This window comes from Lycium barbarum, chromosome 4 (assembly GCF_019175385.1).
Source record: "Lycium barbarum isolate Lr01 chromosome 4, ASM1917538v2, whole genome shotgun sequence".
Classification (NCBI taxonomy): domain Eukaryota; kingdom Viridiplantae; phylum Streptophyta; class Magnoliopsida; order Solanales; family Solanaceae; genus Lycium; species Lycium barbarum.
The window spans coordinates 23,737,463-23,757,402 of NC_083340.1; the positions used below are offsets into that span (position 1 = coordinate 23,737,463).

The 19,940-nt window shown below is 36.3% G+C and overlaps 1 protein-coding gene across 7 annotated transcripts; it reads left to right on the forward strand.

Moving 5' to 3' along the window:
* Positions 1-258: 258 nt before the first annotated feature.
* On the forward strand, positions 259-17,434 carry LOC132635578 (uncharacterized). 7 transcript variants are annotated; one of them, XM_060352023.1, is made up of 19 exons: positions 259-277; positions 3,631-3,754; positions 3,907-4,134; positions 5,748-5,834; positions 6,095-6,184; positions 6,273-6,399; positions 6,490-6,590; positions 9,016-9,184; positions 9,425-9,546; positions 10,765-10,893; positions 10,968-11,066; positions 11,160-11,217; positions 11,302-11,377; positions 11,457-11,586; positions 12,532-12,689; positions 13,861-13,933; positions 14,215-14,409; positions 14,673-14,766; positions 16,457-17,434. In XM_060352023.1, exons 2-19 carry the CDS (start codon positions 3,680-3,682, stop codon positions 17,308-17,310), a joined length of 2,865 nt encoding a protein of 954 aa, XP_060208006.1. In that variant the 5' UTR covers positions 259-277; positions 3,631-3,679; the 3' UTR covers positions 17,311-17,434. The 7 variants fall into 7 exon arrangements, with proteins under 7 accessions (XP_060208006.1, XP_060208002.1, XP_060208005.1 ...); XM_060352019.1 differs by having other exon boundaries at positions 277-386; positions 3,616-3,754; XM_060352022.1 differs by lacking the exon at positions 259-277 and adding an exon at positions 279-386.
* The last annotated feature ends 2,506 nt before the right edge of the window (positions 17,435-19,940 follow it).

The following is a 19,940-nucleotide window of genomic DNA, read 5'->3' on the forward strand; positions in this document are numbered from 1 at the left end:
AGCCGTCTAGTATGTGGGTATACTTCAAACAAACCTCGACCAAGCGAAAAAAAAAAAAAAAAAGTATACTTCAAATAAACGTGCCATTTTAGAAATGTGAAGACATAGTATTTCTAAAGGGGCCGGTCGATTTTGAAAAGCAGTTACGTATGCTTTAAAACAAAAAAGTTTTTTTTTAATACACATCACTCTCATAAACAAGTGGGAACCAAATAGCGTTAACCGTAAGTGAAGCTTATATTGGGACATTAAATTTCTTCAAAACGACGTCGAACTCGTAAGTCGGTCCGTCTTTTCCTTATTGACACGTGCTCTTCATATCCAGCTTTCATTTTTCCCCAAAATTCTTGTTTTTTTAATCTAAACTCTCTTTCGATCTTAACCAGGTTTTTCTTACAACTTTGTATGTTCTCTTATGTTTTTTTTTTTTCCCTTATATTTGTATGTTAAGATTCTTGATAATTACTGTTGCTCTTATCATATGAAAATTGAGTTTTTTGTTTTTGATTTGGATTATTCATTTCCCAGGTGGGATTTTGTGTTTGTCAAAGTAATTGGCTTTGTTCCACTTCATTTTATAATTCTATGCAAGAATGCAGTAGATATAGTATAGGAAATGGTTGGCTGGCTAATCCTCATAATTCTGGTTAGTTATTTCACTTATAATGTGGTATTTTACTGGAAAGCTTAGATTATGTTTTTTTTTTTTTTTCATGTTCTGTTTTGTTGATATTGATGTTTATTGTGAAATTTGGTTGTTTCATCAAGTAAGCGTCGAGGTTCGTAGCATTGCTTCATGCCCTTCTTGTGGTTTGAAAGCAAAGGACACAACTTGCATGGTCTAGTGAATGTTAACTTAGTACTTGTGACTGCTTAAGCATATTGTACAAATTTTTCATACTATAATTGTTCATTCTACATCAATCTACCTAAACTTTTCTGACTTATGAGAACTTGGATGCTGCAATTGTTCGTTTTTATTGATAACGGTGGTGTCTAGGCCAGCTTGCGCGCACCTCGACTATCGACTAATTCCATGTGGTACTTGCTACTTCCTATCAGCACAGGTCCCGGGTAATTCTATCCACCTAGGCCTGGACAGATGGAAACTGCATTGTTCATTTTGAGTTCTACAATTATTAGTTCATAGGCTGTTTAAGAGGAGGGGGGTAGTAGAAAATACAGAGAAATACAAAAGTACGATACAAATTTCAGTGTCAATGTCATGCTTAGCATAATCAAAGATATCATTAGCATATATTTCTCTATTCTCAGCAGCATTTTCCCTTGAATGAGGCTAAGAGAATGTAATTTCTCTTTTCTCAAATCACTGTGGGGACTTGTTACAAACTTTGGAAGTGCTTATATATGACCTGTACATAAGTAATTACCATAATCAAATTAGAGAAAATGAGGGAAATGAATGAGATCAGTTAAGCAGTAGTATAGTTCGTACATAAGCTACTGCTGTGGCAGGAAAGGCATAGAAATGAAGCCCTTACCAAGAAGAAAAGGAAAAGAGCAGAATAAATAAAGCATGTGAGGTCGTTCCTTTAGTGCTCATGTGAACAATGTGGAAGGAGATAGATAGAAGAATATTTGAAGAAATCGGGAACTCTTATATAGATGTTACTGGATAATCATTGTTATTTGTATATTTTTGAAGTAGATAGGATTTTTTTTTGTTCAGTGAGTTGGGAGTACATACGATATGGCAATATTGTCCCAATAAGTATTGATGATTGGCTGGTTTATGTCCGCTTGTAGGTTTATTTGTTTCTTGTTTACACTATGTATGCAGGGTCTTTTCCCAATATATTAATATGAAAATATATACTATTATAAAAAAGTGTTGTCAAATGCAAAGCGGCTGGTTGGGGTTCTTAGCAGAAGGTACAACTAAAGCACTCGTTTTAGTTAATGACACAAATAAGGAGAAGTCTAAAAACAATATAGGTAATGCAAAAGAATAACTATATGGATGAAGAAATTGAAATAACTGGAGGTGAAATGAAATCAATGAAGCAAAAGTAATAAATTAATTTCGAAAACCATTTAAATTTATGTTTTGAATGCAATGGCCCAATTTTAAGTTTTTAATCTCCTAAATTTTGTTCCTACTCATTGGCATATTTATTAATGATGCTTTCATAACAATTGATATACCAACTTTCCAGCTATATTGATCCTTTTTGATAACCGAAAAATTCCTTGTGAGTGTTGGTCCACTGGTTAGAAACTCGGAGGAGTATGGGCGTGTCCCTGTATCCTGCTCTCACTTGAATACTAGGTTCCTTATCAGTGGTAGGATTCGAACTAGTAACGTGCGTCCTATTCACACATTGAACTGTATTTAATGTTTGGTGTTGCTCTTTCTAACGTAGAGCCTGAGGGCAATGAGGCTCACACCTTAACGTCTTGTTGCTCGCACTAAAGTGCAGCTTAGGCGAATTGAAGCAATCACTATGTGCATCAACGAACTTTAGGGTTTAAGAACACCTTAAGCAAGCTTTTAACAACAATGGCTACAGAAGCAACAATATGGTTTTGTGCGTGTGTGCAAATGTGTTCTCTTGACATGGAAACTAAGTAAGAAATATCTTTGACATGAGCTAAATATGCATAACACACCAAAAATACCCCTAATATCTAGTGAGTTCTATCTGCCATTTTTCTATAATAGTATGTCATTAAAGGAAAATGAGAATGTTAAGATTAACGAGTTGCAAAATAAAGAATCCAGTCTTTGGAAAAGACTAAAAAGCAAAGAGTGTCATATAAAATAGATTGGACGAAGCACATGCGTGATGGTTGTTCTCATATCTGTAAGAACACATTTACTTTTGTGCAGATAGTTCTTTGACTCTAATTGTACCTTGCAATTACTGCTTTACTGTGGACAATGTGTGTTAACACCTATTGAAAGGAATGTGCGTTATTCTTTGGAGATCATTCGTAAGGAATGTGCGTTATTCTTTGGAGATCATTCGTTTGCTTGACAATCTGCTACTTGCTTCTTCTTTTTTCTTCTCTCTCCCCCCCCCCCCCCCCCCCCACCACACACACACACACAAAAAAATGGGTTGGAGAGGGGTTGCTATATTTCGATATACGTTCCACTATTGACATTACATTGATAGACATCAGAGTAACTTATTGTCTGTTAGTTTACCATTGAACAAGACCCGCAAGGGTGGCTCAGTTGGTTGAGCATGGGGCTTTCGTAATGGAGGTCTCAGGTTCGAAACCCCCTGTCTACGACAACAGAGGATTTGCCTTCTGGGTCGAGCTCGTCGCACCGGGCTTGCCTAGTGCGAGTTACCTCTCCGGTGTGGTTTGCGAGCTATTGCACAGGAGCTGGGTTTACCCTGTGCGCACCCGAAGGGTAGCGGCTGCGGGTTCCCATGTCATCAAAAAAAAAAAAGTTTACCATTGAACAAGTATTTCTTAACTGACGTCTTCATAACTGTTTACAGTCTGGTATTTTGCCATTGAGCCATTATTTCTGAACTGAAGTCTTCATAATTCCTTTTGGATGCTTTAACTGCGATTGCTCATGCTGGTTTAGCAAGATTATAGGGACTCGTACTTTTTCCAAAGTAACACTTTCTTTAGTCTCCCTTCTTGCAGATTTATAACTTCTTAGATAGAAATACATTTCTCAACCAAGCTACAATCAATGGGATGGGGAAACATCTATAAGAGGCGTGTGAAAGTTTTTGCTGTAGCTCTTATCATTTACTTTGATTACAAGGTATGCTTTATGTTGCATTGCTGCTAGCTTACTAGTCTTAGTGTCATATCTGAAAGTTAAAAGATGAAAGAAAGAAAACGTTTTCATCTTATTCCTTTATGCTAAGAAGACTGAAGAACTTATGAACACTATTTTGTGATGTTTTCGTCAAGGCTTTACAGCAGAGAGAAAAATGGGTGAACAAGTCAAAGAAAGCTTCTCTATGGGAGAAAGCTCATGAACGCAATGCTAGGCGTGTTCTTAATTTAATAGTAGAGCTAGAAGGTTTGTGGGTGAAACTTGGACAATACCTATCCACGCGTGCTGATGTACTGCCAGAGGCATATACATGCCTTTTGAAGCAATTACAAGACTCTCTTCCTCCCCGCTCTTTAAAAGAGGTAACTTTGGTCGATGGAGTTTCAACAATGGATTTGTATTTTGCAATAACAATCCTATTGCTAATGATTCCGTTCTATATTTTAGTCATTTGCTTCTAGAGAAACTACATCTTCAGGAACCATTTAAAATCATTTGAAATTGATCATTTGTATCTTTGTGCATTTGGCATGTAGGTATTAGTTTTATAGTTCTCTCTCTGTTTTCATTGATGATTCAGAGAGCTTTTAACTTATGATTTGGGTTTGGCGAGTCAATGTTGTATTCCTTTCCTTCTTTTCGGGCATTCCTTCCTCATTCATTTGTTTTCTCCTTGCACTCTATTTGAGGGGTTCTTTCTTATTGGGGCTTTCCAGTTTTATAATTTGTATGTTTGAGACTGAGGTGGTTTTATGGATGTGCAGTTTCATGAAATGTTCTCGTACGAGGATTATATAATATCTTCTTATGGTTGAGAATTGAGAAAATCCTGAAGGTTCTTTTAAGAACCTTTTGCACAAAAAAGAGTGGCTTGCACATTGACCCATGCGTTCTGATTGTTGTGTGCCTGAGAGGGTACAATTGGTAAGAGAGAGGAGAGAGAAAACTGTAAAAGAGTGGAGGGCTGGGGGCTGTGTGTGATCATATTTAGGGTCGATCTTTTAACTGGGCTTTTTATAACATGACCAAAAAGAACAAGTTAGCTATTAATCATCGAAGCACTTCAGGTTACGTCGATGTGAAAAGATATGCTAAAAACTTCCATGAATTCATTTACTTACGATTCATACTGTGGTGCATCTCTGAAGTAAGCTTGAGAACCAACAGTCAGCAGGGAAATCTATTCTATGCTGCTTGGACTTTTGCACCGGTAGTACTTTCTTGAAATAATTATCTTGTTTTAATATTTGAATATGATTCCTCCTCCTCTTATCTTCTTTTCTTTTCTTTGATTAGCATATTTTTACAAGATACCTTCCTATCCAAAACCTCAAACTTATTTTCCTAGATAGCCTCTTCTTCAGAAACCCTCTCCCCTAGCCGCAACCTACCAAGAAAAAAACCCTTCTGCTCCATGTGGTTTTATTTCTTATCTTTGTAATGACTTAAATGCATGTCGTCCATCGTCCAGATTTTATTTAAGTGAAAGTTTAAGAGGAACCGAAAAGCACAAATTATGGAAAAACCTGTATGCCATAGTGGAGCGAAAAGCACCAGTTTATCATCCGCTTACTACGGACAGTTAATGCTCTTGAACTTTCTTTGCTAGACAGAACCATGTCAAAAGTAGCTCAGTAGAAATAGCTCTAGTTTGCTCCTAAGGGAACTCTTAGTGTTCAGTAAGCATTTGAGCTATATATTTTGGTGGCGCCTTATAGATCCTTTAAATATTTGTTTCTCTACTTATCTCCTATATCATTCAGATTGCTTTTCTATTTGGGATGCCAAATTTGTTTTAGCAGGAAAATTATCTAGATGGCTCCTTCTGATTTCAGTTCCTTGCTCTTAGAGCACTGTATATCTTTATATTAATGCTCTTAAAATCATCTGCAAAAGTTCCACTTATGTTTATGCAGTATGAATATCTAAACATTCCTCAGATAAATGTTACTAATTGAATAAATTTTTTCCCCAGGTATGCCAAACCATAGAAAAAGAGCTGGGGAAGACCATGGACGACCTATTCTTGGATTTTGACAAAGTACCTCTGGCAACAGCCTCAGTAAGTGTCTGAACTAAAAAGCTAGGTGCAGAGTGGAAACAAGGATTTCCAACGAGGCAGTTTAGCAGTAATTCAGCCACTGCTTTCCTACCTGGACAGTAAAATCTGTAGTTTTTTCTTTCAGATTTACTAGAAGTACCCATAGACGTGGGGTATAATAGATGAAGTTGGTCCGAGCTACATTAGCTTTTTACGTTTTCCTTTGTTCATTAAAAGAGACATAAGTTATCCTAATTGCTTTCAACAATACATTTCCGCAGATAGCTCAAGTTCATCGTGCAACCTTGATTGATGGACAGGAAGTTGTCGTCAAAGTCCAGCATGATGGCATAAAAGCAGTTATACTGGAGGTTGTTATACTAGAGGCAAAGATTCTTTTGCTGTGTGAATATAGAGTACTGAGATAGACTAGTTTCATTTACTCCAGTTCTTTTGCAGGACTTGAAAAATGCCAAGTCAATAGTTGATTGGATAGCATGGGCGGAACCGCAATATAATTTCCACCCCATGATAGATGAATGGTGCAAAGAAGCACCTAAAGAACTAGACTTCAATCAGGAGGCTGGTATGCTTCAAGTAATCAAATTGATTTTCTTAATGTTTCAGCACCGAAAGGATCGTGGTTGTTAAGCTTTATTTTTCCTGGTTTTGACAGAAAACACCCAGAAGGTCTCAAGAAATCTTCATTGTAACAAAAAATGTGATGATAGTAAGCCTGCTAATCATGTGGACGTACTAATTCCTGAAGTCATTCAAGTACGTTTCTCTAGTATTTGGAAGTTGTCTAAGCTACTACTTTGTTACTTTTTAGGAGCTCTAGTTTTTAGTAATTTTTCCTACTTGAATGCTTTATAGATTTGATGGTATTGATAGATCTACTAGGGAGAGGAGCTCCACTTCCTTAAATAGTTAATACTATATATTAACATGTAGAGAGTTGTTATTTAAAATCTATCCTAGCAGAAAATATGTCTCTTAACAGTCAGAGGGACTTCACCAAGGTTAGGATGGACTTTACCAACTTGTTTGGGACTGAGGCGTAGTATTTATATTTGTAAGGATCTTGCAAAGGTTCTTGGTGAATTCTAGTCATCATCGCATCCAGTGTTGTGAAAAACGAGCGTTTCGAGGGTATAAAGCTTCGTCAGTGTGAGGCGAGGCGAGGTTGAAGAGGCAACGAAGCCCTAAAGCGATGCTTTCTTGTTTTCAAAGCGCATTTTCACAAGAAAAGAAAGGAACTGACATTTTTAGACAAAAAAAGTTCTTGCTGCTGTCTTCTTCTTCTTCCTCCTCCTTTTTCTTCTTGGTCTTGCTGTTGTGGTTGCGTCTTCTTCTGTGCTGACTGCTGCCATTGCTGGGTCTTTATGAAGATTTCTGATTTTTTTTCCAGTTTGTTTTATAGTTAAAAAAAAATCAGTTTATTCGATATTGTTTTAATATAAATACCCTTTACAATTTGTTTAAGAGTAAAAAATCTGTTGATTTAATTACTTTTTAATTAGTATTTAAAAGAAATACTTTTTTCAGTTAGTTTAAGTGTTCAACAACAAGAACAACAACAACATACCCAATATAATCCCACAAGTGGGGTTTGGGGAGGGTAGAGTGTACGCAGACCTTAACCCTACCTTGGGAAGGTAGGGAGGTTGTTTCCAAAAGACCCTCGGCTCAAGAGAAAACATGACAAAAAAGGCAGACAAGAGTTGATAAAAGTAAAAGGTCATGGCAGAATACTATAAATAAGCATTACAAAGAAAAGGAACAGTAATTGCAGCAAACTAATACAGTAAACAACAGATAGTAACAGAAAATCGAAGGGCAAGAAAGTACAAAGATAATACTACGCCTACTAGTATGGAAGGGTACACGAGACAACACTCTACTACCTACTAACCTTCTACCCTAATCCGCGTCCTCCACAACCTCCCATCTAAGGTATGTCCTCGGTAAGCTGCAATTGCGCCATGTCCTGTCTATTCACTTATCCCCAATTCTTCTTCGGCCTACCTCTACCATTCTTGAAACCATCCATAGCCAACCTCTCACACCTCCACACTGGGGCCTCCGTGCATCTCCTTTGTATATTTAAATAAAATATTTTTTTCCTTTTTCCTTTTTCTTTCACAGGGGTCCACTCGATCCCTTTGGTTATATACAAAAGGGATAACTTTATGTTGGACAATGAGGGGATGTGTGATGGGTCTCACCTATATATTTGTGGTTTACATGTCCTAAAGATGCTGAAATTGGTTTTGAATAGGTTCTTGTACAGTGGAATCCGCTTTTTTTTATTTATTTGTTATGATTTATGAGGGATTGCTACCTCCCAAGGTAGGGGTAAGGTCTGCGTACACTCTACCCTCCCCAGACCCCACCATGTGGGAATATACTGGGTATGCTGCTGCTGTTGTTGTTATGAGGGATTCCTAGACAGTGTACTTTCTTTTGAACTTTCTTAGTGCCGGGTTGCTTCATTTTATAATATAATGCTTACTTATCTTTTCACCAAAAAAAAAAAAAGATGCTGAAATAGTATATTTATTGCTCCCTCCAGATCAAAAAGAGCGTCCACTTAGCCTTTATTTTTTGGTTCAAAAAGAGTGTCCACTTACCAAATCAAGAAACAATTAACCTTACTTTTCCAGATTTTCCCTTATTAAGTGTAAAGTGACCAAGTCCTTATACCTATTTAATTAGGGATATTTTAGTCAAATTAACTATTTTTGCCTAGGAGTTAGTATTTTCTTAAGGGGTGTGCAAATGGCTAAGTGGACACTCTTTTTGCACCGGAGGGAGTATTAGTTTATGGAATACTTCAGAAAGGTGTAGGCAAAGTTGTAGGCTTCAATCGCTTGGATCTCTCATCCGTTACTTCTGTCCATGTATTCTGAGATATCTCCATTCCTTTTTCCAATAACATTCTTTTTTTATGATAAGGGAAGGTAGTTTTATTGATATAACGGTACCAAGCTGGTACTTGCATAAATTACAAAAGTCTGAGAGCAGTCTCCTTGCTATATTACTTCATCAGAGAATCCAAGAATTCCAAAAGTTGAGCTGGACACTAGCAAACAGCTCTTATACCAGAAATGCAAATTTTGTAGACAACTATACTTTAAAACAAACGAGTGTTGCTTTTCTCCATGCAATACATTCTTATATTGGATGCTTGAAATTGCAGTCTACTGAAAAGGTTCTCATACTTGAGTATATGGACGGTGTTCGTCTGAATGACACTGAGTCACTTCAAGCTTTGGGAGTAGACAAGCAGAAACTTGTCGAAGAAATTACACGTGCATATGCACACCAAATTTATGTTGATGGATTTTTTAATGGAGACCCTCATCCAGGTACACCTCCATTCCTTTTTAGTGACTATGGGTGAGTTACTGTGTTCACATTAATTATTTTAACATGTCTGACGTATTTTTGTTGATATGCTGCCTGTCAAGACATGCTTTTTGTTTTTGTTCCGCACTATGATTCTACAAAGGCTACAACATTTGTTGCTGCTAATTATGCTTAATACATGTTTCCAACTTTAATAGCGTTTCACTCTGTTGAATATTCTCTTGGGTTGTCAAAAATAGGAAATTTTCTGGTGAGCAAGGAACCACCTCATCGCCCAATTTTGCTGGATTTTGGGCTCACAAAGCTACTATCAAGCTCCTTGAAGCAAGCTCTTGCGAAAATGTTTCTGGCAGCTGCTGAGGTTTGTCCAGTTCCTTTAACATTGACTCGTATACATGTAATGATGTGTTCAATGGATTTATGAATTTATTGATGCACGCATGTCATCGAGGCCCTATACGTGTAATATATGTTGGTTATGTGGATAATAATTTAAGAACAATCATGCGATCACTACTAGGGTAAAAATTATTATGCAGGGATTGCAATACAAATGTTAAGAATTTGTTTTACTATTTAGTATACATGTACCGGTTTTAGTTTAAAAAACTTCAAATCACAAGTATAAAAAATTTTCATCTTTCTTTTTTTTTTTTTTTTTTTTTTGTGGGTTTACGAAAAAGGTGTGCATTACTTAAGGTTATCTCTTTAGATCATTTTAGGTGCTCTTATCTATCTATTGTTTATAAACGTATTCTTATGCCAAATTTTATCCTGCATTGAATAATGCACAAAATTCCCCTATAAGTTCTGCAAGTTTTGTTTATATGGAAAACGAAATTGGTATCCAAATGTTGTATTAATATGAAGAGTTTTATTCCTAATGCAAACTTCTGTGCCACGATCTTTTTCATGTGGGGGGGAATAAAGCGAGCGCTAACAGTAGTTAACTGGTTGAGTAGTATTATTCTGATATACCATGACAAGTATCTAATAACATTAACTCTTTAGTCCAACCATGCCATAGCGCCACAAGCACTATACTTGTGTATCAGACCTGTGTGTCAACAGTTAACCTTTTATCAAGTGTCAACAGTCAACTTTTTAGTAACGTTCATTCTATTTTCCAGGCAGGCCTCCTATTTCCTCTACCCTTGCTGATATTCTGGTATCAGAAAAGGATAAAACCTTTCCATCTGTGTGATAGTTTGATTTATATTGTACAGAGTGCTAAAATCCAGCTAATAGGTCAATAAGCCCCGTTACTTTTTTTTTTTTTGTTTTTTTTTTTGTGTGAGAATAAGCCCCGTTACTTAGTTGTATTCACGTTTAATAATCTTCCCTCTTGCAGGACAAAGTTATAAGAATAAAGCATATATTAAACATCATCCAATCATATATTCTGTTTTCTCATCTTGTTGTTATTCTCATACACTTAGATGTAATATCTTGTTGAAGACCTGTTTGCCCTCCTATTCCAATGAAAAATTTATGCTTCTGTTTTCATACAGTCAACAAAATATTGTTATTGTTTCTCTACCAATTTGCCATTTAAAAATTGAGATACCACTTCTTGCAGGGGGACCATGTAGCACTTTTGGCTGCATTTGCAGAGATGGGACTCAAGTTTCGCCTTGACGTACCGGAACAGGCTATGGAAGTTACCTCTGTGTTCTTCCGTTCTGCCACGCCTGCCAGTGAAGCTCTTGTAAGCTTGCTCTTCTTTGTTGGGTTATGTCTATCCAATTTCCCTCGTCTGACTTATCTCTCAATTTGATGAAGGAAAGTATGAAAATGTTATCTGAGCAAAGGTCAAAAAATCTCAAGGTTATACAAGAAAAGATGAAACTGAATGAGAAGGAAGTGAAACGCTTTAATCCTGTAAGCTAATAACTTTTTTTGATCACTGTTGACTTTGTGAATTTTCAACCACTGTTTCGATGATTCTGAAGCGGCTGAAATTTTTGTCTCCAGGTTGATGCTTTTCCTAGTGATATTGTTATATTTGGGAGGGTTCTCAATCTTCTTAGAGGTTTGTGATGAATGTGCTCTTATATCTCCTCTTTGTATCATCTAAGTGTGGCCAACTGACTCAATGGTTGTCGGTGATTCTCAGGGCTTTCTGCAACAATGAATGTCCGCATAGTCTATATGGATATCATGAGACCTTTTGCTGAATCTGTGCTCCAAAGGTTAGCTCTGTTTTGTTCTTATTTTACACATATCAGCGGATGCATTTCTCCTTAAGTATTTATTTGCCAACTTGTATAGCAACTTAAATAGAGGGCCAGCCTTGAATCCACGATGGATCTATGACACCTCAATTCATTCTGATGTTGAAGCCAAGCTACGGCAGCTTTTGGTTGAGCTTGGGAATGCTGAGAAAATACTTGGAATCCAGGTACATACTCGTAATTACCATGTCTTTTGCAGTCTGATTATCCTACCAACCTTGCTTCCCTTCCCAATGGCTTCGTACGCAACTCTTCCTTGCAGGGGCAGCCAACACTATTGGTGCTGGGCGGAGGGGGGAAGGGCCAAGGGGGTTCCCTTCGGCGGAAAATTACACCGTTTCTACATGGTTAAATTTATTTCTTATGTATATATAGTAGGCAATGAACCCCCTTTGGCTTCTTCGTGTGTTTAGCTTTTCATATTTTGAACCCCCTCTGGCCTGTAGGATACAATTTCTTGCCGCAGCAAAAAAGTAAAAGGTCTTTGGTCTTGAGTCTTATATTGAACACTCAATCAACGAGAATAAAATTTAGTATAGTGTGTAGACTACCTTTTCAATTGTGGGTTGGCGTATAGGTAAGATGTACCTTGAAACGAAAAGAAAGCACAAAATAAATACAGAAGATGGAGCAGTCAGTTACTGTGAATATCAACCAGACATTTTACAATCCTGAGGTTAAGTGAAAAGAGCACTGGAAATGTCTGTGTGAGCCATGTGGATGCTTCAGATAGAAAGGGCATAAGTTAGTCATTGCAGTTGCTGAATTGATCTCATAAGTTCTTTTAGTGAATAGGAATGGATAATTTTGTCAAACTCTTGTGCTTTTAATCGGATATATACTCAACTCTTCTTTCTTTTTAGGTTCTTATTCAATGTTTCATTATGGGTTTCTGATATTAGATTGGGACTTATCAACTTAGAATAGGCTGTTGTTTTTCATATCTCCTTTAATGAAGTGATTTACTGATCCTAGCTGCAGGAATTAGTCACACTGCTGCCAAATGTTCTAATATAGAAAATGTGTCTCCAATTAAATTGGTCTATATATTTGGCGATTCATTCCTGGTTCTCACTGATCCAGGCTTGCTCATTATTTGTTGTGTATTCAAGGTATGTGCCTACAAAGATGGAGAAGTGATCATTGATACTGCTGCTGGGGTACTTGGAAAATATGATCCTCGACCAGTCCAACCCGATAGCTTATTTTCTGTTTTTTCAGTAACAAAGGGAATCTGTGCTGGACTGGTGCACTGGCTGGTTGATAATGGGTATGTGATGCTAGCAATAATTTCAATATCTACTCTGGATGTCCTAATTTTCTGTCCTCTCGCTATGAAATACACAGGTTTCTAAATCGTTTAAACCAATGAAGAAAAGAGTCCTCTATTTTTCTCTAATAATAATAAATAAATAAAGGCATTTACTGCATCAACCTGCTATGGTGAAAAATAAAATAACTTACTTTAAACATAATGCGATCTATTATTTAATTACTTTTTTCAGATATTGACCGATTAGTTTTCGGACCTCTTCTGATGCTATTAGGATGTAAAGTATCTACCATTAATCTCTGTGCTTGTGCTCTCTATCATCTTGCCCCTTTGGTATTAATAGAATTTTTTCCTGTACTTATTACATGTTTTTTTTGTAATATTCCCATCTTTAATTAGGATATGCTGAATCTTAAATTATGCATCATCCACATGATTTATTCCTTGGTAATTGTTAAGCCATTGTAAACTGTTCATGTATTCCAATCTTGGAGTATCCCGTGCAGAAGAGGCGACCATATGGAAATAGCAATAGAGTTCTGCTCTATGTTTTATTCTTTTACTTATTTTTCTTTAATGAGATAGTTTGAGAGAAATATTGATCAGACCTAGAAAGATATTGCGAGGACCATTAAATGTCTCAAAGTTCTTTTTACCTCTTTAATTTTTTTCACTTACCAAGAAAGTTAATTCTTTTTTAAGGCTTGCCTTCAATTGAGACATGTCACTATTTCTTCATACTTGCTCATCACTGTGAGTTTATTAATTGATATGCCCTTACATTAGAAGGTTCCTGGTAAATCAAAATTTAGAAGGTATGCACCTCGCGTTGCTTGGGATGGAAACACCTTTGTTTATACTTCCATTTTTTTTTTTTGGAAACTATGAATTATATTACTAAGTGTAAATATGTACAAATATACTTCCATTTCAAAAATGCTGATTCAAACTTTAAGAGCTTCAAGGTAGATGTATCTTTGATTTATCTTATAATAGTTTTGGTCGTTTCTATACTCGTCTTGTAGCTCTACTTTTTCCTGTAACGTGTCTTGCCCATTTTGAAGTTTTAAGAGGTACCCATGTTTGTGAGACATTCTGTGCTCTAGCTTTATTTATGATACAAAATTTTAGCTTTTGCAATTAACCAATGAGAACATTGTCTTAACAGAAAGCTGAAGCTTGAGGACAATATTGCAAATATATGGCCCGAATTTGGATCAAATGGAAAAGACCAAATAAAGGTATATGAAGATCTGATATATACCTCTTTAGAATTTTTGTTTTTGCTATAATCTTGTTTCTGACCCCTCTTAGTGAGTGGATGATCAGAGAAGAAAATATGATAAAGTTAACACTGTTAATTTTTAACTTCATTCTTTTTTCAGAAAATATTCAAATTTACTGGCAGAAAGCAACACCAAGAATTGAGAATATCAATTTCTTAGTCCTAGTTATTTATTGTTTTGCATTTCAACTAGGTCAGTTTGAGTTCTTGTTACTTTATCTTTTTAATTTTTGGCAGGTTCATCATGTTCTTAACCATACCTCCGGCTTACATAACGCTATGGCTGATATTAACCAAGAAGACCCTTTTTTGATGACTGATTGGGATGAATGTTTAAAGCGAATTGCCATGTCTGCTCCAGAAACTGCACCAGGTCATGATCAGCTGTACCATTATTTGTCTTTTGGCTGGTTATGTGGTGGCATTATTGAGGTAATGTTGCATTTCATATTTTCTGATCAAAATTTATGACTGCAATGGTTCTCTCATCACTTTGTGTCATGACCCCTAAAATCAGCTGAAGTGTTCAAAGCTAAATTTAATTGTACTTGAGTTTAATTTCATTTTCATTTTTAATTTAAAATGAAATCTTGTAGTGGAGCATCTGTACAGAAACATGTAGCTACTAGTATATTTTAAAATCTTGACATGCTTTGAATGCTTTGAGGCATTTATCTATTTTCATTTCAATACAGCGAGCATCCGGAAGAAGATTTCAAGAGCTCCTAGAAGAAGCTTTTGTTCGCCCTTTAAAGATTGATGGCGAGCTCTATGTTGGAATTCCTCCAGGCATGATCAGTGTCTACTTTTTAGCATTTCCTTATTCCTGCTGCTGCTCTTTGCTATTAATTGAGTTATTTTTGCTTATTGAATCTCTTTAGCTATATGCTGATTGACATTTTAGAAAACAATATGTCATAGCTTTTAGGCTCCTCGTCAATTGATAACTAATCTAACCACATGGGACGTAATGTATTCCGTAGGTAATACTTCGAACAATGAACGTTTAGACTGCTTTTATCCACGTTCTACATTATCACAACGTCCTAATCTAATTCTAAGATCTAAAATAAGTTTCCATGTTTATATGCAGCAGTTGAAGTATTGATGGTCTTAGCATGCTGGACTTATGGGTACTTGAAGGTGCACAATTGGCCAGTAACCACATCAAGTTTTGAGGGTCAAGCTTATTTTTTATGAGGAAATAAGCTGCCCTCAAGACTAGAGGTGTCACTGGCCAATTGCGCACCTTCCAGTACCCATTAGTCCAGCATATGAATCTGATAACTAAATTTTCAAAATATCCAACCCCATCCGGCTCAGAAAAGGCAGTTATAGTAACATGACAATAATGATAATAATAATAATGATAATAGTGATGATACATTGTAAAGTGTGACCATGAAAGAACTTCGACGTATGACATTAGTCTTGCATTCCTTATTTCTTCACCTTGTTTGTCTGCACATGGTACCAGAACTGTGAGAAACCACTCGCTGTGTGCATTGACCTGCAACCTTCAGGAGAAGGAAATATTATTGCTGCGCATCTCTGGGTAACTGTACATCTGTTTGAGTCTTCCTTTTTTTCCGTGAGTGATGTGCATCAACCAGCACCACGACGAGTAAGATAATGATCTCTCCCTAACCGTTGGACTCATCTTTGTGTAAACAAACAGAGTGTAAAGGTCTTAGACACACCCCTAATAATCATTATTAGCATGATTGGTATTAGACTAGATTTTGGTCCTCCCTCCACCTTGTCATCTGAGTTTATTTCTACCAGTCCTAAGCTTCTCTCTCAGTAGAGAAGTTTCATTTTCCAGATGAGGTAATAAGTAATAACTTTATAATGTTGTGAGATTAAAGCTAATGTATGCAAGTTGTGTATATGTAGTAGAAAGCCTACACCATCTACAATCAACTCACAGCCATCTATATTAACAAGAATCTCATGGGTACACCAAAAATTGACTAGAAACGTGCACAGATCTTGAACTTGAATTATACTGTAAAGATGAGAAAAGAAGAGATGCTGGGGAATGGGTTTCTTGATTATTTCCTCGAGCATGTTGAGGTTTAAGTAGTGTTTACAAGTAATCCTTAATAGTAAATGAAAGTAATCATCAAAAAATAAGTTATTCCTATTTCTAGTTACACAATTTTAAGGATTCTAAACATTTAAACAATCAGACCACTCAGACGTGCTTTTCTGATATAAGAAGATATAGTTTTAGGAAAATCTTAATTCCAATGTGCTGCATATTCAGATCCCTGCTCAGCATGTGCAATCGCCTTCCTTGAGGGCGGGGATGGGTAGAAAGATCCTGAAGGGTTTTGTTGTATAGCATGGTTTAATCAATCTCTTTCTAGCTATAAGCATAGGCATCTCTCTTTAAGCATAGCGCTCTCTCCCTCTCCCTCTTTCCCTCACTCTATTAAACGATTTGACAGTTGACACCTAAAATTCCCTATTGCAGGTGTGGAATCTCGACTTGCAACACTTACAATAGATATGAGCGATCTCACCAAGTTGTCAAATGTTGGCAACCGTTCAGACCTTCCAACCACATTCCAGCCGCAGCAGATGGCTCAACTTGCAACTACTTTACCTGCAATATTTAACTCACTCTATGCTCGCCGTGCTATTATACCTGCTGCCAATGGACACTGCTCGGCCCGTGCCCTAGCCCGCTATTACGCTGCACTCGCTGAGGGTGGGAGAGTTCCTCCACCACATTATTCTTCCATGCCAACCTTAGGAAGCCACCCACACATTCCGAAGTTCCCTTCTCAGCAGACTGTTAAGAAGCAAAAATCTCGAAAGAGAACTTGTTTAGATGGTCCTGGACTGACTCAAGATAGCAATTTATCCATTGAGAATGGTTATGGACGTGATGGTGAAGGTAATGTTTACATCCAGGTTCCCACTGACCATAGCTGCAGCAATGGCGATATTTCAAATGATAACCGGAATATCAAACTCTTCCATAACCCAAGAGTTCATGATGCTTTCGTGGGAGTTGGAGAATATGAAAACTTGACCTATCCCAATGGGATGTTTGGGCTTGGATTTAAAAGGAGTTACTCAACAAATGGGGAACTTATTGGCTTCGGGCATTCAGGTATCGGTGGATCTACTGGTTTTTGTAACATCGAGCATAAGTTTGCAATGGCAGTAACTCTTAATAAGATGTCATTTGGAACTGTGACGGCGAAGATAATACACTTGATATGTTCTGAGCTTAACATTCCAGTGCCACAGGAAATTTCCAGACTTGTTGAGACTGGATCTACTAGTCAGTCGGAAATAGGTAAACCACTGATTAACTAACAGATTTTCACTTAATTCATGCCATTGCAAGTGTATCTATTAGTATGAGATCATCCAGACAAAAGAATATCTATGTACTTGACAATGCAAGTTCAAATTATGAAAGTTATATTCTTTGCCTTAATCGTGCACTTTTACAAACTTTGAAGTGTTTTTGAATCGAGGATCGAACACGTGGCAATAATCATGCTTATGCAATTCAAATCTCTTGTTTTACGTTGGAGATTGTGTGTACAGGTTTCAGCTCTAACTCTACAGTGAAGGGTTACAGTTTATACTATAGGAAGGTTTTCCAATTATACCTTTCTTTATGCAAAACTGCTTCTATTTCTAAAATTTGCAGACTAGTTGGTGTTGTAGTTAGCATATTTCTAAACTGGAAACTTATGATATTGCTAATATACCATAGTATCTTCTTGGAATTACATTACTTGATTTTGTGTAAACATTTGATACGGGTAAGTTTATTGATTATCCCATTTTAATTTGCCTCAGGCCAATCTTTCACGAAATAAAAATAAAAGTACTAGAGATTCGTGGCATGAGGATCTCTAATAAGACGAAAAGATTCTTAAAAAACACAGGATCAAAGTAAACTATGATTAAAAATAAATTCTCAACTGACTAATATGGTCTATTTTTGTTTTCCTCTATACAATTTTCTTCTATGTGATTTTAGTTCTATTTCATCCCTTTAAATATCTTTATTCGCCATAGTGTCACACCTACAAACCAATACATCCGGAGCCGATGCAAAAGATGACCAAACCATCTTTCAAGGTTAATCAGAGGTTTACTCTTTACATGGTCCTGGGGATGTAAAGAATACAATGATGTTAAAAAGAAAAGTATGTGATGTCATGTACTATTAGTATTATTAAAACTTAAGTACATTTTATAACTCCTCTTCTAGAATTTGCATCAGCTGAAACTAATACATTCTATATGAAATAAACAAAAAGAGTTGGTATTTCGTTGGAGATTTTGATCAGACCAAGTTTAGCCTATAAGGCAAATAGAAACTCGGAATTATTTTATCATGCATTGTGTTGATTTGTGTATTAAATAAGTTTTACTAAAATTATTTTTTACTGAGTTTCAACATGAGATTCTACCACCGAAATTAACAATCCTCGGACAAAATACATAAAAGATCAAAATATCTTCGATTATCCTTTTTAAATTAATTTTAAAAAAAATAAGTGTACGTAAAATCATATACGCAAATTTTCATTATATTATTCAAATGGTATTAATTCAATTATTCCAATCTCTACATTATAATACTTGCACAGTGAGTGTTTATACCAAGCTAACAGATAGACAATAATAACAACATACAATATAATTCACAACTAGGATTTAAAGAGGCTAAAGTGTACGCATATTTTACCCTTACTTTAGGAGGTAGAGGAGATGTATGATATGTATTTGTATATATATATATTTTAACACTTAATCATTGTAAATTAATAGAAGTTCTCAACTCATTAAACCACTTAACTGTAATAAATTTATATAATTTGTTGTAAATGAGTAAATATTTATCAATTTTGAGCCAGTTTGGATTGTCTTATAAGTTGGTGGGCAATTCGCAGAATTGCCCTTCTTTTGGTGTGGTCTTTAAATTTTGCCCCTCATATTTGCGATCTTTAAATTTTGCCCCTCATATTTGTGGTCTTTAAGTTTTGCCGTTAGCTTGGATACCTGAGGTTCTGGGTTCGAACCCCCGCTCAGGCATAAAATAAAAAAATTATTTCGCAAGGCAGGGCTGGAGGGAGTGTATGTCGGATCCGGCATAAAGTCCTTAAGGAAAAACTAAAGTTATGCTGGAGGGGGCATAACTTTTCCTCAAGGCATAGTTTAGTTATGCCTTATGAGGCAAAACTTTTCCTTAAGGAAATATGCCGGGCAGACTTTTAATTAAGGCATAATCAAAAGTATGCCTCATAAGGCAAAACTTTTAGTTATATTTTATGGGGCACACTTTTAGTTAAGGCATAACAAAAAGTATGCCCCATAAGGCGGAACTTTTCCTTAAGGCATAATTAAAAGTTTGTCTTGAAAAGTAAAAAAAAAAAATATATGTCTCAAGGCAAGTCTACCCCTCCGGCATAACTTTTCCTCAAGGCATAGTTTAGTTATGCCTTATGGGGCAAAACTTTTCCTTAAGGAACTATGCCTTATGGGACAGACTTTTAATTAAGGCATAACCAAAAGTATGCCTCATAAAGCAGAACTTTTAGTTATGCCTTAAGGAAAAGTTCTGCTTTATGGGGCATACTTTTAGTTATATTTTATAGGGCACATTTTTAGTTAAGGCATAACTAAAAGTATGCCCCATAAGGCGGAACTTTTCCTTAAGGCATAATTAAAAGTTTGCCTTGAAAAGTAAAAATAAAATAAAATATATATATATATATATATATATATATATATGTCTCAAGGCAAAGTCTGCCCCCTCCGGCATAACTTTAGTTTTTCCTTAAGGATTGTATGCCGGATCCGGCATACACTCCCCCCAGCCCTGCCTTGCAAAATTATTTTTTTATTTTATGCCTGAGCGGGGGTTCGAACCCAAAACCTCAGGTATCCAAGCGAAGGGCAAAACTTAAAGAACACAAATATGA